The sequence below is a fragment of the Chroicocephalus ridibundus genome, chromosome 1 (assembly GCF_963924245.1).
Source record: "Chroicocephalus ridibundus chromosome 1, bChrRid1.1, whole genome shotgun sequence".
NCBI classification, from domain to species: domain Eukaryota; kingdom Metazoa; phylum Chordata; class Aves; order Charadriiformes; family Laridae; genus Chroicocephalus; species Chroicocephalus ridibundus.
The window spans coordinates 168,961,136-168,978,540 of NC_086284.1; the positions used below are offsets into that span (position 1 = coordinate 168,961,136).

The 17,405-nt window shown below is 40.8% G+C and overlaps 1 protein-coding gene across 10 annotated transcripts in view; it reads left to right on the top strand.

Annotated features, from left to right (window-relative positions):
• ANKS1B (ankyrin repeat and sterile alpha motif domain containing 1B) overlaps positions 1-5,632 on the top strand; it is a 448,571-nt gene extending 442,939 nt beyond the window's left edge. For 7 of the 10 annotated variants that reach the window (XM_063322726.1, XM_063322728.1, XM_063322725.1 and 4 more), the window contains 2 exons: positions 2,016-2,183; positions 3,704-5,632. In XM_063322726.1, coding sequence (XP_063178796.1) covers positions 2,016-2,183; positions 3,704-3,814 — 279 coding nt within the window. In that variant the 3' untranslated portion in view covers positions 3,815-5,632. The remainder of the gene's footprint in view (positions 1-2,015; positions 2,184-3,703) is intronic. The other 3 variants (XM_063322734.1, XM_063322727.1, XM_063322733.1) reach the window with 1 other exon arrangement.
• Positions 5,633-17,405: the final 11,773 nt, after the last annotated feature.

Genomic DNA, 17,405 nt, shown 5'->3' on the forward strand with positions numbered 1-17,405 from the left:
ATTCCTTAGCAATAATAATATCCACTGTAGGCAATCCTGTGATGATATAGTACACTATCTTACTGCCACAACAGCCGATTAAGATGTCTTTAGAATAATATTCTTGTCCTGCTAATAGGCACACTCCATTTCAAATAGTATTATTCTGTGCATTTTTAACAATTATACTCCGTTGGTCTTAATTCCGTAGCCAGCGTTCCGCTCAAAGGCAGGGCACTTTATAATAGTCTCTTTAGTCTTTCATTTATTACTCCACTGGCAAACTGCATCCTCGGTGTTTCTCAGTCCTGGCCAGTTTCCTTAAGTTAAAGGGGAGACAATTTGGAGACTATTGCTGTCAAATCAGGCAGACATTTTTATTTGGGAAGCTGTGGAACTTTGGCTAGCTTGCTGTTGTGACTGGAGTCCTAACAGCTGAGAGCATATCCCAGTGGAGGAGCAGAATTGTTTTCTGTCTGACCTAACAAAGACCAGAGCTGGCATCTTTATAAGCAGCTCTTACAATGAGCTAAAGATGCTGAATTTAGCCTAAGCTATCTCAATATACGAGTGTGATAACAAAGGGATGGAATTTCTTCATGACTACACTGAAATTACAGTGTAGGGCATGAAATAAAATGCTTAACCTTTTAATTGTGTTTTAACAGTTAAAGGGCAGATAGTGTACTTCCAAGTGTCTCGCATGGCTTTCTGGCTTATCGCAAACTCAACAGTTAGACTTGACTAGCTAAAGAGATACCTCATTTAAAATTATATCAGAAACATGCGGGAATTTTAAGGGACCACCTAGTTTCAAAGCAATGCGGGATTGTTTCCAACTATGAGCTACAGAGGTTGAGGAAGGAGAGGGTAAATTCTGATTAACCAAAGATTTATGAATTACTCTAAGGAGACTGCAGGACATAAGGAGGCAAGCCTGCAGGCTTGCATTTGCTCTGCAGGGGCTTGAAACATGATTGGAAAGTTAGTAGCCTAGAAATAGGCTCTAGTAGGAGCCTAGAAACAAATATACCAAAACAAACCCACAAACCCGAAAAAAATTACCATAAAAATTCACTTGCCCTTTAGATTAAGCTCAAATTTGGAACTCACAGCTGCTTTTTAGTTGCTGTAAAACCGTACTGAAAAACTATTTATACCGACCCCCTGGTTCCTCATTCATGCTTTATAAGCCTTTCAACAGGTTTTCTTACACATACGCGATGAGGACGTGAAGTATTCTAGCTATATCGCCAAACTGGTCTTAGTCTTAAGAGCCTGACTTCTTTGGACTTCTTTGGTCATACACACCACCAGCCCACGCTTACAGGGGTATTCTGACACGCCAGTTTAAGCTCAAACATTTTTACTTCTAGAAAACAAAACCACGAGAAGGTTGCCCCAGCGCTTGAAACACGCATCCGAAGCGGAGCGCTGACTTCGACGCAGGCATAGCGGGGGGGGCTCTGCATCTGTGAAGCAGAGCGGGCACTCTTGACGTTTGCTTTTGTCCTTCTGGAAGCGTCACACCAGCGCTGTGTCCTTTTCCCTTGCTGTTGGGTGAGAGCGGAGCGCATCCCAAGGCGCACTCCCTCCCTCCCTCCCGGGGAAGCAGCGGCTTGGGCTGCCGCCCCTGGAGGAGGAGGACTCAACAGAGGAGGTCCAGAGCAGAGCAAGGCTGGATGTCAGATAGGTGGAGTAGCCCAAGATGGGTGGGATCTCGGGGGCAGCAGATACGGGGTGAGCTGGGAAGGCATGTGCTTGTTCTCAAAAGGGATGACACGCACTCACCCACTCCTGTTTTCATGTTTAGTGAGAAAATGCTTTCAAGGTTTTGGGAAGTAATTGCATTTAGATTGTCTTTAATCAATGAGAAATCAATGACAGGTGTAAATATTACACAGACGTAGCAAGTTATTACTACTGTGATAATTATTTACATCACAAATCATTTCTGCAGACAGTAATACCTCACTTCGTGTATCTAATGATAACTCAACCTCACTCCAATTTTAACTGTTTTTGTTTTGTTCCAGAATTTAGCTTACGAAATCATTCTCACACTAGGACAAGCATTTGAGGTGGCCTATCAGCTTGCACTACAAGCGCGAAAAGGGGGCCATTCTTCAACCCTGCCAGAAAGCTTTGAAAATAAACCCTCCAAGCCTATTCCCAAACCACGTGTTAGTATTCGGAAGTCAGTGGTAAGTAGAAAGTAGGCATGAATTAAAAAAAAAAAAAAAAATCAGTTCTACAGTTCAAGAGTTGATATATGTAGAAGCTGTATAAATAAATGTACCTGTTGGGTCAGAAATGCTCCGTGTCTCCGTCGTGACACCTCTGCTCATCCGCCAGTGAGGCTGTGTCACTGCATCCGCGTGGAACAACTGCTCATTTCAGATTCCACCAGTTTGTGCCTTTTATAGTAATTCCAGAGCTTTAATTGATTTGGTCATTTCTAATGTTTTAGTGGTGAAGATCTTTTTTAAGAGGTGAAGATCTTTTTTAAGTGGTGAAGATCACAGACAATGCGTACCTCTAAAACTGCAGTTCCATGGACTTTCCTGATTTTGAATCGAGAAATAGAATCCGCACCAAACTTGTTTGTTTGATGCTCAATCACTGCGTGTGTATCCTAATCAAATTACAAATCCAAATCGATTTACAATTATCTTGTCACACCAAGCAGCTTCTTTTCTTACCTTTTTTTTTCTTTTTTTCCGAGCCTTGGCAGACCCTCCTGTTCCAAAACTGGAGGTACTTTGATGTACCTTTTCAATATTTTCTTTGGAATCCCAGACTCTTAGGAATCCAAGCTCATTGGAGCCTACCTATTGATTGTCTTTAAAGTGCCCTTCTGAAGTGCTTAGATGACACAGAAATATTCTTTTTATGGTAGAGCTCTTAAAAAGATTATGAAAACTATTTTAAATCAAGTGAAAATACAGGCACAGGGTGGCTTGGAAGGGAAAAGGGAAAAATGACCACACATATATTCATAGAATCGTAGAATCATAGAATCATAGGGTTGGAAGGGACCTCTGGAGATCATCTAGTCCAACCCCCCTGCCAGAGCAGGGTCACCTAGAGCAGGTTACACAGGAACATGTCCAGGCGGGTTTTGAATGTCTCCAGAGTTGGAGACTCCACCACCTCTCTGGGCAGCCTGTCCCAGTGCTCTGCCACCCTCAGGGTAAAGAAGTTCCTCCTCATGTTTAGGTGGAACTTCCTATGCTCAAGTTTGTGCCCATTACCTCTTGTCCTGTCCCCGGGCACCACTGAAAAGAGCCTGGCCCCATCCTCCTGACACCCACCACTAAACATTCACTCACTAAAAAGTCAGAACCATACTTTGTGATATTTAATCGTGATAGGAAGGGAGGGGGATAAAAAAGTATGACTGTACACTTTGTCATCCATTGCCACAGAATGTTCATCCATAAAATTTTAAGAAAGAACATTTCCTGATGCCGTCATCAGTCTCAGTAGCAAAAGGACTTCTCAGGATCAAGCGGAGCTTTAACGAACTCCGATGCTTGGAGATAGACGCAGCTCTGACCTGAGCAGGATTAAGAGGGCAACCGTGGGGTGTAGACCACCGCACTCGTTGCTGTAGGACTTTGTCAACACAGGATTTGTTCTGTGTTCTATTCATTAAAGAAAATGCTAGAAGCGCTGCGCGCAGGGATGGTAACCCGCCTGCCTGTTTGCGTTTGTCTTCCAGCAGATAGATCCGTCTGAACAAAAGACTCTTGCGAATCTACCGTGGATTGTTGAACCTGGACAAGAAGCCAAAAGAGGCATTAATACCAAGTATGAAACTACAATTTTCTGATACAAAACTGTCCCCCTGTTCCTTGTTGTGCCTTGCACGCCAAGCAGTCACAGCACAGCCTTTCCTTTATGGCAACGTTTCAATCCAGCAGAGAGGAAGACTGCACTGTATGAGTGGCCTTGTAACTAACAAAAAAAAGGCTGACGGTCATTTCTGGTGGTTTCTTCTTCCTGCAGCACTGACAGAAGAATGACACTACACGAAGACTTTTAAAATTACAGTCCACAAGAGGAGTGAGATACCTTATTTTTCACGCAGTTCTCCCTTGTGACTCTGCCACAGTGCTTTCTTTGATTTCTTATTTTCGAATTCTACTTTTTAAAAAAAAAAAAACACAAACACAAAAGGTCTCTAAACTAACGCTATTGCTGCCTATGAGTAGAATAGTGGATTGGTTTTTTATTTAAATCTTGGCAGTTTTTAATTGAAATAGAACCAGAATTAATAAATAGAATATTTGTGAAACCACTGAATCCATTAATAATTACTGTGTTGAATAAAGAACTCATTAAAGTGACAAGAAATTAGGCACCCTGATTTCTGTGTGCGCTGGTTTTATATGTAATCATTGGTGTCCTTTGGTCCTCTACAGAAATAGGAACCTCTTGCATTGTAACAAAGGATCAGAGTTTTATGAATGGTTAGAAAAAGGTGTTAATAATGCACAGAAAACATTTATGAGATATTTTTATGGAAGAGAAGTACTATAGGAAAACATATGAATATTTATGGAAGGAAGCCAGATTAATTATGACAAATATTGTTTATTTTAACGTTAAGTAAACCACTGCTATTGCAGCATTATGAAAATTATAAGAGTTGTAGCATCAGTGCACTGGATGTTCCGTGTGATCAGTCTGGAATGAAAGTGGAATGGTCATTGTACTACACCTACATATAGTTTATGCAGTTCAACATTGCTATAGCCATGAACTCTACTAGTATTTTTAAAAAAATAATCTCAGTGGTTCTAAAAAAAAAAAAGTCACAACCATGGATTTTGCTATCAAGATTTCTCTCACAGAAAGCTTGTTTGGAAGAGTGTTGATAAAATTCTACTGCAAAACATTTTCTAAATAAAAATAGCGAGAAAAAGAAAAAAATTCCAAAGTAATAAAAATGTTTTCATGGAACAAAATAGTTAAGCATTTGCTTAATATTTGATTAAATAAGATTTACTTACATTTTCTTTGAAGTGTTTTAATTTTTTTAATGTCTGTGGAGTATTTGTATAATACCATGATGTATATTTATGTAGAACTGAAATTATAACAGTACAAATATCACTATAGGAGAAAAATGACATTTTAACGTATATTGTTCTATCCAGTCAAATTGTGAATCATTTTGAAGTTCATTATAGAGATATTGATAAATTGTGTGGTTGTCTTAATGTTTTTTTAATTATTATTTCATATCCAGCTGAGGTTTTCAGTTAGAATCATCAGTTGGTAAATTCCAAAAAATGGATAATTGAACTTGGTTTAAACCTGATAATTGTATATGGTTTAGTTAAACCTAATCATAGCGCTGAGTGATGACATACTTTTAATACCGTATTCAATTTACTTGAACAAAATAGTTCCTTGTACATATTTTGCCTATTCACTGTTGATATGTACGTAGTCAACTGACAGTAAAAAATAACACTAAAAATATGGTACCAAAAGGAAAATTGTATAGGAGAACAGTAAATAGTAGCCTCACTGCAACAAATACTTATGTAAATATGCTTGGGCTTCCAGTTATAAATTTTGTAATTTTGTCATTTATTTATATCCTATAAAAGCACACAAAATAAAATGAAGCTGTACAGTCCCATTGCGTTGTGCATCATTTTATCATTGCGTAAACGATAATGTGCATTCCATGGAGTTTCTTGATCTTGAATCGAGAAATAAAATCTGCACCAAACTTGTTCGATACTCGATCGCGGCATATGTATCCTAACCAAATTACAAATCCAAATCAATTTACAATTATCTTGTCACATCAAGCAACTTCTTTTCTTACCTTTTTTTTTTCCTTTTTTTTGACCCTCGCCAGACCCTCCTGTTCCAAAGGACGCTGAAATCAGTGAACGTTCCTCCCTTTCCTTTCCCCAATTTCACAGGGCTTTGGGGCTTCTCCTGCGCAAACCCAGGCATTCCCGTGGAGACAGTTTTGGTTTAGAATACAGATTTTGTTTACAGATGGTAAATACTTCATACTTCAAAGTCCTTAATTACCTGGTTCTTCGGTGCACTACTCAACCGCTGACTTTCCATATTTATTCGCACCCTGTAAAGGGTCACACAGGGAGTTACGTTAAAGCGCATTCACTTCAGGCAGCAGAAGTACAAAGTGGCCAGATTTTCAGCCGATAAAACCGGGGCACCTCTTATGTAGCTGAGTGACCCCCTAACGTGATAAGGATGAGAGAGGAGCTGCAGCGCAACTCTAATCAGACATAAGGGAAAAACTTGCAGGAAGAATTTGATCTCGGTTGATCAAAGAGCTGTCGAGCAGGTAAGGTGGCACAGTAAGCCGCTGAACTTGTTTGGGAGAGATAATTGGGGCAAAAGAGACTGAGGCTGGCTAGCAAGGCTGCTGAAAGACGAGACAGATGAAAGACTGGTGGGGCAGGGAGGGAGAGCGAAGAGAGAAGTTTTGGGATGCAGCGAGTCGGTGAACGGTTGGAGCCCCCACAGCAGACATAAATTGAAACTGGAAGGGGAGAGAGGTGTTAACAAGCATAAGGTACCTCTGTATTTGCAGAAACCTGGGATTTTACAGGGAAACGCTTCCCTCACTAACTGATAATAATGTACGCCAGTTGGAGAGAAGTCCATGGGGTCCCCTCTGGCATGGGACAGTGGTTCAGCACTCCCTTCTTCAGACCTGAAGAGCCTTCTACAAACCTGCACTAACCCAAAGCAGATACCACTCAATTTTCAGTCCTTTTTGGTCAAGGTGACTTTCCATTGAAGTTGTTAGTATGCTGGAAGTGTACGGGCAGTAAGGGGACAACGGTCAGTCTTAAAAGTGAAGGGAGGGAAAAAGCCAGACACCTCCAAAAGATCAGAAAGTGAGGAAAATTGCTATTCTTGACCTCTACTTGACGTAAGAGGGAAGCAGAGGCCGTCAAGGAGAGCATGTGAAGAAACTGGAGCATTTGGATGTTGCAAAACTAAGAGTTAATCGCAACAACTGCCTTACAGTGGGAGGGTGGGTAACGTGCAAAAGAAGAGAAATCATATGGAAGTAGACTGCATTTGACAAGAGAAGAGAAGGAAATTGGAAACAAAGTGAGGTAAGTGTGGATGACAAAAGATTTTGAGAATTATTTGGGCAGTGAGGTCTCTAATATGTAAGGTTAAAAAAAGCTGCTGCTGGGGGAAGTTTTAAAGACTGGAGAAACTCCTGAGGAAACAACGGGGAAATTCTGTGCTGTGGAGATGGAGGGTTTCCTAAAGCAGATGTTGCGTTTCAGACTGGACATGGTGACTGCCCCAACCTGGTCTGGTATTAAAAGCCAGAGGAGCTACTGCTCACAGCTGGTAGGGGGAGACACTCGGCATATCTGGTTCTGGTATTCTGCCAGTAAGTTTATGAGAGGCGGCTTCTCCTGCAGAACCATAGCGTTACGCCTGCTTTGCGGTTTGAAGCCAACATCTCAGCATCAAAAACTGGCGTGGCCATAAGATGGTAACCACTGGGAAGAGAATTAGCAGGTCACAAAGAAGGTTGTGTCAGGCCTTTGGAAAAGAAAGCAGCATGCTAGACAGCTAATACGCTTTCACATCCAACTGTGAAATAGTTTATAGCTTCTATTCTAGATTAGGACAGGCAGTTTGTGCCACGTGCAGAACTCTCATTTAATTCTGCCCTAGATTTCTTTCAATGTGTGCTGTTCAGCTGTCCCGCTTCACACTTCACTGGAGGATGATGCCTAAGACATCATCAAGACAACAGTCTAGAAATAGTAACTTCAACTGTCTCCAAACTACCAGCCCAAAGAACAATTGACTCTACGGAGGAACTGTGTGGCAGTGACAAGCAGGTAGGTGAAATACATGGCATAAGGATTAGAGAAAATATTTAGATGTGGGCACTGAAGAGGGATATCTGTTATCTCAAATTAAAAGACCATCTGAACAGAGTGGGGGAAAAAAGGACTCTTAACTTGATGGAAATATTGACAGGATTTTCAGCTCACCGGAAAGCATGGGAGCGTAACGCTCAGGTTTCTACTGAACAGCTCTAACTTTAGTGCTCTATAACCTCTTTAGGTGAAGCAACATCTTTGCTAAACTAGTATCAATTCCACTGTTGAATACACTGGTTCTAGTTAGCATTCACACTGGTGAGCTGATAACCCAAGCTAGACAAAGGCTGATCACAAGCTCAGCTACAAACACACAAGAGTCACTGTGCAGACAGAGTTTACACTAGGACATAGATTTTGTGGAACTGGTGGGTGATTTCCTTCCTACTGACAAGACGGTCACACTCGTCCTCATTACAATCCTGAACGCGTCCAGCCGAACGCCACTGTCCTACTGAAGAGGCAGAAAGGGGAAATGGCCTATGGTCCTTGTCTTTCAGGAATGATATGCTCCAAATGCAGGAATGGGAAACGGCATCTCCATGCCTGGCTACCGCTCTTGTACGAGCAAATTTCCCTTCAGTCCTACTCGACATGCATATATGCATTTGCTAGTGCCACATCTTTCACCCTGCCGCTGTGGGAGTCAGGTACCTACATGTCTTTGAGAAGAAAGTGGCAACAACTGGACAGACAAAAATGCTATCGATATGTGAATGAAACAAAATTCTACCTCTTGCCAGCAAGATCCTGGAAAACAAAACTACTTTTCTATCAATCAAGAAAGCTGAATTCAAAACACTTTACAAGCACAGAAGAAAAAGTGAAGCTTAGACAGAAACTGAGGGACTTAGACTTCTTCCTCACGCATAGAAAATACATCACAGATTTAACATCATAAGATGACTTAATTGTAAGATATATGCCTTTTTGTCATTTTTTTTTAAACATGGCAATTCCTACCTTCAAGTCATCAGAACTGCCCAAATTCTCCAGATCTTTGTCCGAAGCTAAATTTATTCTAATATTAAATCCTTTTAAAAAACAAAATAAAAAATTCACACACAATGTTAAGGATGGGTCAATGCTTGAGAGAACATGTCCAAATTTGAAGGCAGAATATTTGTTATCCTCTTTTCTAAACACGTAACAGGAAACCCAGAAAGTCAGCGTAAGACAAAGGAAATGGAAATATGCTCCCGTATAGAGAATACCCAAAGAACATTTACTTTATCCTATAGTGACACCATGAGGAAAAAAGAAATAGACTACACTAATTTTTAAGATCCGTTAGACGCAGTGCAGTCTTCATCCTTGTGCTTGTGATTATTGGATAATGATAGTTGCTAGGCTGCAGAATTAAGGGCTTGGGCATGTCCTAAGCAAAAAGATCCTAATGTATATAATTGAGGAGCACTACTTATTTCTTGAGTTTACATTGCAAAGAAGATTAATATTTTTTTCTTTAAATTACCTTTATATACTTATACTGTTACATATTGTCTGGAAGGTATCAGTGATGGATTAGCTTAAAAATTCTCGCTGGAATTGAATGAATGTACTGAAACCTCCAAGTGTCTGGGAATGCCGTGCATGAGCGGAGGTTAATATGCAAAGGTGTTGGATCATTCACCGTAGCCGTCTCTTTGTCACAGCCATTACATTTCACTCAGCCATGCTTTTGCAAAGCTTCAAGAATTACCTAGGCCAAATAGCTCAAACCTAGAAAATTAAACTGATTGCTACAACAAGTAAGGAGACCACCAAGCTGCCATCATTATCCTCAGCCCCTCATGTGGCTGGAAAGCCCTTAGGTGGGAAGTACCTAAGGAATTCCAGCTGGTGGTACGCACAGCCTGCCCCCTATACTACAGAAAAAGATGGGGAAACAATATCCCTGCCAATCTGACTTTGGGGAAATCTGTTTCCTGGCCAGAAGCCTGGTCATTACGTGATGCAGTCGGCAAGGAAACTGCACTAGGGAAACAAAAAGACGAATGCTTGTCGCGCCTGAAGGCACAGCTCACCTGTGTTCAACACTGCCCTTCCTACAGCAGCCAATCTCAAAGGAAGGTGAAAGGATTTAAAGGTCAAATTATACAGCACAAAAATGAAGTTCTTCCTGATCCGCAGATGACCAACAAAACCCCAGAATCTTAGTATTTCATTACAATCGTTTTCCTAGCACAGACAATGCAGATCTGAGCCAAGGAACTTTGTCAGAGGGTCTCTTAAGTTTCTTTCTGTACCTACTTTTAGGTGAGACATGCAAAGCAAGGGAATAAAGACCTTAGCTTTATAATAATCCATAATGTTTGAACCATACAGAACAGCTGGGAGCATTTAAGTAAAAACTGAATGACATTTGTTTAGATGCAGTTTTGCGTAGAGAAGTAAGAATTAATTCCCTTGCTTTACATGATTTTACATAGGGTTTTTATGTGTGGATTTTTTTTCTTCCAGCCAATAGAACTTTTGTCGGCAAAGCTGAAATGCCCTGCCTCTCTCCGGCACCTCAAGAATATGTCACTTCTCAGCCTTCTCTCCCATTCAACAAAACAAATTCAGCTCAAACTTTACACTGCAAGACTTTTGCCCAGCCCTTGGATCACTTTTGGTGGTCCTCTGCTAAATTTTGGTTGAATCGATTTTGTCTCTGAAACACAAATACCAGAGCTAGATGCACTACTCCTGCTGATGTCTTATTAATGAAGCACGTTGATCACTTCCTCGCTCCTTCGACATGGATCCTCTTTATGTACCCGCCGGCCCTCGTTACGTACCACTGCAGACACTTCAGAGGTCGCATGGATGAGACCACCCACTTTCATTTCCACACCACCGTGTTCAAGATGGTCTCCACCGGCGTTCTTAAGTCCTCTATGTAGGACAAAGCCATACTTTGTCCATGAGGTAACAAAAACATGCTGTTCGATGTTGAAAGCAGACATGCATCACATTGTGGCAGCTACTTTTTCTTGCAATTCACTCTTTAGACAATTTCTATCGTCTGCAGTTTTATCATCAAAGGTTTTATACATCATAGACAAAAACATTAAATAATATTGTACAAACAACGTGACCAATATTTTAATCCATCTACTGTGTTCTCTACTAAATCAAAACGCTGTGTTATAGCAAATCAAATTCCTGAAAGAAAACCAAAGTTCATGTATTGACACTGATGGGTTAAAAAAAAAAAATAAATCACAAGAAAAACAATTAGAAATCCGTCAGCGATGTTTGCTAAAACCAGTCTCTCGTAAAACCACAACAATCAGGAACGCCCGGAAAAATGCTATGATGTTCAGAGTAGACCCTACTTTTCCACATAACCTTAAACCTGCCATTACACTGTTTTACTCAGGACTGACTTCAGGTCAATAGTTGCCTTGGTCACCCCTTTCAAAACACCAGAATCATCATGATTCACAATCCTTTAGAAATTTCTCAGTTTTTCAAGACATGATAAATTTTACCAGGTGTGATTCAAAGGACAATTCATCTTATCCAACTCAGACATTTGGCAATTTATTGTTTGGGCTTGCTGATTCAAACTTCTTTAGTTTGAACAAATGCATCCTTGCCACCTGTTCTGTTAAGATTATAAACTTCCTATCCCTGCGATTAATAGATTCTAAATACATTGTCTTTTCACAACTGTGTCACTGTGATCAAGGGAGTAAGCTGCTTCTTGTGAATTGCACAGGTTTAATGACATTTACTTTGGTTAATCTCATTTACTTTGGTTAATCTCATTTACTTTGATTATTGATATTTCACTGGTTGGTGTACAAATCCCTATCAGTAGCTCACACGCTTCTTTGTAATTTACACTCTAAAATGTCATAAACATCTCCTAATACATTTGTCTGTGTTTCACTGCAGCTTCTACACTTCTTCTTAAGGGATGTCATGTAAGATAACATCTCATTCAGCAGGTTTTGTGGTGGTTTGGGGTTTTTTTTCACATCTGCAGAACTGTGACTCTTTGGGCTCCTTTCAATGATTCCCAGCTTTAACACATCCTACGTTGCATCTATGTTCCCAGCTACGCCAAAAATTGTTTTGCCAGAATGATTCCAGATCTGTACCTCCCTGACTGAGGTAACCCCCTGTTACACCAAGGGGACGCAAGCGGAGTATGATCAGTGACACCTGGAAAACTGCTAATTTTTACACCTTGAATTTGATTTCATAATTTGGTTTTGTAATAAAGATTTCATAAAGGTTTACTTTTCAAGAACATCTCTGCTGCTCCGAAGCCAAGCGTGTGGGTGTTTTTCATCTCCATATAGTTGATTTAATTTGTAAAAAGGAGACTTAACTTCCTCTCTATATTTTCTTTCAATTACATAAACATTCCTGTGAACAAGTCAGTAAGAATTTATGACAGATTTAGAGCTGCTTGGTGATAATTTATGAGTACATTATGTTGGCCTGATTACCAAAATGTTTGTTATAAGGCTTCGCTTGTTTAACATAGCAAGAATCTGTTGGGGAAAAAACAACTTTGAAAGGGAACGATAGATTAAGGTACCCAGTTTTCAAACTCTACTCGGATTTTAAGGAAAAATGTGAGAATTATTTGAATATCCTATTCAAAATAGCCTCTGGCTTAGAGGAAGAAAAAGTAAAGTCCAAGAATCCACGAGAGCAAAACTTGTGTTTCAAGTGGAAAGCAAAAAGCACTTAACTGTTTAAAAAAATACTGTTTTTTTCAGTCACTGTACAAACACCACCATTATAATCGCACCTTTTCCTTTAACATGCCACTGCAACTGGATTATTCACTGGAACAGGTTTCCCAGAGAAGTTGTGGATGCCCCATCCCTGGAAGTGTTCAAGGCCAGGCTGGATGGGGCTTTGAGCAGCCTGGTCTAGCGGGAGGTGTCCCTGCCCATGGCAGGGGGGTTGAACTAGATGATCTTTAAGGTCCCTTCCAACCCAAACCATTCTATGGTTCTATCTTATCTGTGCTACCGACCTCTGACTGCAGTCACGTGTAATTTTGTCTTTACTTCCTCTGGGAAAGCATTTTTGCAGTCCTCCCATTTGGGCCAAGTCCTTGGGTTACGATACCTAATTCAGCTGTTCTCACTTTGAAGTTTTGACTGTGTTTAGGAACTTCTAGTTTTTGCCCTTCAAGGAACCTCATCAGCCATGAGCAGGCAGCCACCTTAGAAATAGCAAAAAATATCTCAGTGCGGTCATTTCAGTTGGGAAAACCACTTTGTTAGAACTCAAATGCTACACAAAACACATTCAAAACAGAATATACTCAAGCTCAAAGCCCCTCACTACTTGTCATAGTGATCAATTCCAATTCAGACATGCAAACTTCGCTTTTGCAAACTGTGAGAATAATATATCAAATTTAAGAGTTCTTGTATTTGCTGCTAACCGCTCGAAGTATTCACTGGGATCAAATTCTCATTTTTCGCATAGGTTCCTGCTTAACAAAACAAACACATGGACAGATACATATCCTAAAATAATTTCTAACCCATGACAGAAATCAAATAAGGAGAAAAACAAGTACTGCAAAATGGAGGTACAAGCGGCATGAGGTGGATGCACTGTAGTTGAATTTTTGAAAAGCAGGAGATGTAATTTGTATGCAAATCAAAAGTAAAAAAAAAATATAAGAAGGATTATTATTTTTAGAGAAAGTGATTTTAATTTCCTAGATTCCCATTTTAGCAAAAAAAGCAATATGATGCATAGTACTCATCTGACAGTTTGTTGAAGATCAATCTTTTTTCACTAATACACGCTCAGGAAACCAGTGAGATCCAGAAGACACAGTGAGAAAATGCTCTCTTCCATAGAGCCATTTCGCAAGAAAAGAAAGGCCAGTGCAGTACAACTTTGCTACAGCAAATCTCCCTCTAACATTACGAATAACGGAACCCTCAACAGTGGAACCCCCCCGCATTTGAAAGCAGGTTGACAATAGTGACTTACTTCAGAAATGTGAGTCATGTAAAATACCATTTTTTTTAAGTTATTTTAAATATTAAGCATAATTTGTGTGCATTTATGCATTAGAAATAACACATGCTTTATCTAAACAGCGTCATATTTACTTTTACATGGCTGGATTGGGTAAATTTGTCTCTGCCTCATTTTGAGTCATTTTAAACATCATGATTTTCAAAATTCACCTGAGTTCATATGTTATTAGAGAAACTGGGCAAAGCTAAAAAAAAATCCCAGCAATCACAGAGGGACACAAATAAACTGAAAGAAGTAAATGGAAGAAATGAAAAATACCACACACGTAAACACACGGAGTCTAATTGTGGCATCCTAAGTGAGCACTCAGATGATCCCTCGAGTACAGAACAAGAAGCCTCTCTAGCCTGAAGGACTTGCATCTAAGCGTTCTCAGAGCACTTATTATACGTACGATGTATGGTTTCTTAAGCGGAAACAAGCGCAGGAAGCTAATTTGTTCTGTAAACGGTCAGGCCCCAGGAGAGAAACTGCCTATTGAAACACTTGTAAGATACTTTTGTTTTCTCATCCTTCTGAATAAACACACGCACGCCACTTAAACGGTTCAAGTGGTCCAACTCTCACACGGTTGTGCTGTATCCTGTTAGTGTAACTGTAGGAGACGATATGGGAAGTGCTGAAGTTATTGATAACACGTGCAGATGGAAAAATCTTACTCCTCTATACTCACTGGATCTTTTAGGATGCACTCCAACAGCCCCTGCTCAGGCCTCTGGTAAATCTAAGTTGCAAGGTTTCTCATAAAAAAAAAACAAAAACCAACCCTTAGAAGAAATGTGTGCAGTAAGTTAATTTGGAAAAAAAACACCTCAAAACCCAAGAAAACCCAAACCCACCTCTCCCCACCACCCTGCCAAAACCCAGCAGCTTTGGAAGTGCTGAAAAGTACAAGTCAACCTACTGCAGAGTTCATACCACCAACGAGCCTGGTCTCCGCTTAACATCATATTGCACATCAGCAGAGCCAGGGATTGTGTCCCATTCCTAGCTTGAAAGGGCCCAGTGAAATTGAGCACCAAAATCACACTGGAAGTGTTCCGAGTAGCTGGCACACTCCCTGGTCACCAAAGAGTAAGGTTTATTGGGTTCTTCTGCTCTTCTTGAAATCACAACAGAAATGAGGCGTCCCAAGTCCTCAGAGCTCTTGGGCACCATCATCACTATCTATGAGCCAAAATAAATTTGTGTCTTTGTAGTAGACAGAAGAAAGAAAGCAACATGTGGACAAATGCACCTGAAAGTGTGTGCTTTCCCAGGGAAGCTGTGGATGCCGCATCCCTGGAAGTGTTCAAGGCCAGGCTGGATGGGGCTTTAAGCAGCCTGGTCTAGTGGGAGGTGTCCCTGCCCATGGCAGGGGGGTTGGAACTAGGCGATCTTTAAGGTCCCTTCCAACCCAAACCATTCTATGATTCTACCAGACGGAAACACCAGAAAGCACCTCTCGGCCACCAGGCTGACTTTTGCACTCCTTGGCATCGCCACAGTGTCTGGACTTGCGGTGAAGGAAAAAGGGCAACAGAACAGTTCAGTGTTCTACTAGCCATTGGAAGAACACACTTGAAATCTCTGTGGCCTACGGGTTTTCCGGATTTATCAGCTTCTTGAAGATGGGGCAGAGTGGCCTCCCTGCAATGTTCTGTTCCAGGAGGGCAAGAAGACAGCACCTGAGTCAGACTGCTTTCTCGGCCTGGCTTTCCCCTGAAACCTGCAAAGGCATTAGCTGCTGTAAAACACCGCGGTAGAGCAAAGACGAGGACACACACTCTGTCCGAGCCAGATGCAACCTGGGGAACCGAGTCCCATAACAGAGACTTCACTAAATAAAAAAATGTGGGAAAAAAAACCCCAGCAATTAGCACAGCATCCTGTACTAGGGAGTTTACCTGCATCATTTTTCAGGGGAGGCAGAATAATTTTGGCGTGGAGGAAGTTCTTCTACTGGCAACAGGTTACCAGCTCTACCCACACACTCCAGCGCTACCAGAGATCTATAAATCTTTACATGGAAAAACCTCAGGCAGCAATGGCATAGTTCCATTTCAAACGACCGTGTAAGATAAGAGAGGGGGAAGGGGAACACTGTAGTTAAAGGAATGGTACAATTCAAGGCCATATAAAGCATCTTGAGCAGCTGTATCGCATGTGGGTACAATTCCTTGTTAATAAAGGGAAAAAAGAGATTTGTTAAGAAGCTGTAGGATTTGAAGTCTAATTGCCAAAGTGAAGAAACTCAAAACTTCTACAGAAACTGACAGGCATCCTTAATAGGAAGCGTACCTAAAAGTTGTTTACACAAAAGCATATTATAATTTCAGTTAAAGAACTAGATAAAATCCGCAATGCTCATTAGTTAAATTTGAATGCCGACTGATTCAATTTGATCTGGCATTACACGAGATAATGGAAGCACTAATGTTCAATCTACATAAAAACTGCTTCTGGCCAAACTTTCTTTTGTTTCCTTTAAAATACATCTAACATCAAAGAGAATGGCTAAATCTGATGACCCAGCAGGACTTTATTTTTCATTACAGTGAACTGCCTTAACCTTCTTAAATATTTTAAATTAAAGAAGTTGCTGTCTTGTTTGGCCCCCATTTTAACAATTTTTCATTTAAATTTTGTCATCCTCTTCCTGCGACTCATACCTCTTCTTTGGCTCTTCAGACTTCCTCATCACTATTTCTCTTCTTCCACCTCAGCTACAAAGACTCACAGCCAGCTCCATACGTTGGCACATGAGGACAACCATCCTGGCTCTGTTAGCACCAACCTTCCATGACGCACAGCTTCCTCAGCTCCAGCAACAAGTATAATGCTGCTGTGTTGTCATTCTTGCAGAATAATTCAAGAATGCGCTATTTACCTCACATTTCTTCAAGCTTCTGTGCTGCTTCCTTCCTACTCGCTTCAAAATGGAAATCGTCTATGACCTCCACTCACTGACAGGTCACTTTCCTGATTAAACCACAAACAATTTTTCCCATTGCCAAAGTTTCATTAGCAATGTCACAAAAGACAGCTTTCTGCCCTGGTTCCTCAGGTGAAGCATTTATCCTGTATCTTTTTACCCAGTTGGGTCTCTAATTTCAAAGCAACGCGGTCCTGCGCGGTGGGGACAGCAGAGCCTACGCCATCAAGGGACATTGGGTGGGAGGAGCTTCCCGCTCCTCGAAGCTTCAGCTATTCCGGGAGGGAACTGACAAGCTCTGTACAAAGTAGACAGTAGAAGCATCTTTGTCCTGAACATTGCAGGACGTGTTCCAAGACTTCCGTTTCCCTTTGTTCACTTTTTCCTCCACTGTCATGTTCAATACTGTTGCTTACCTGTCAAAGTATTTTTGATGCAGTCTGTAAAGCAGCATTATGTTTAGATTGAAAATAAAACCACAATAAAAGAGGCAGCACTCCCCCTCCCTCCTAGCCTGTAAAAAAATAAAAAAAACACTCAAGAATTCAAATTCATTTACAACTTTGGCCAGT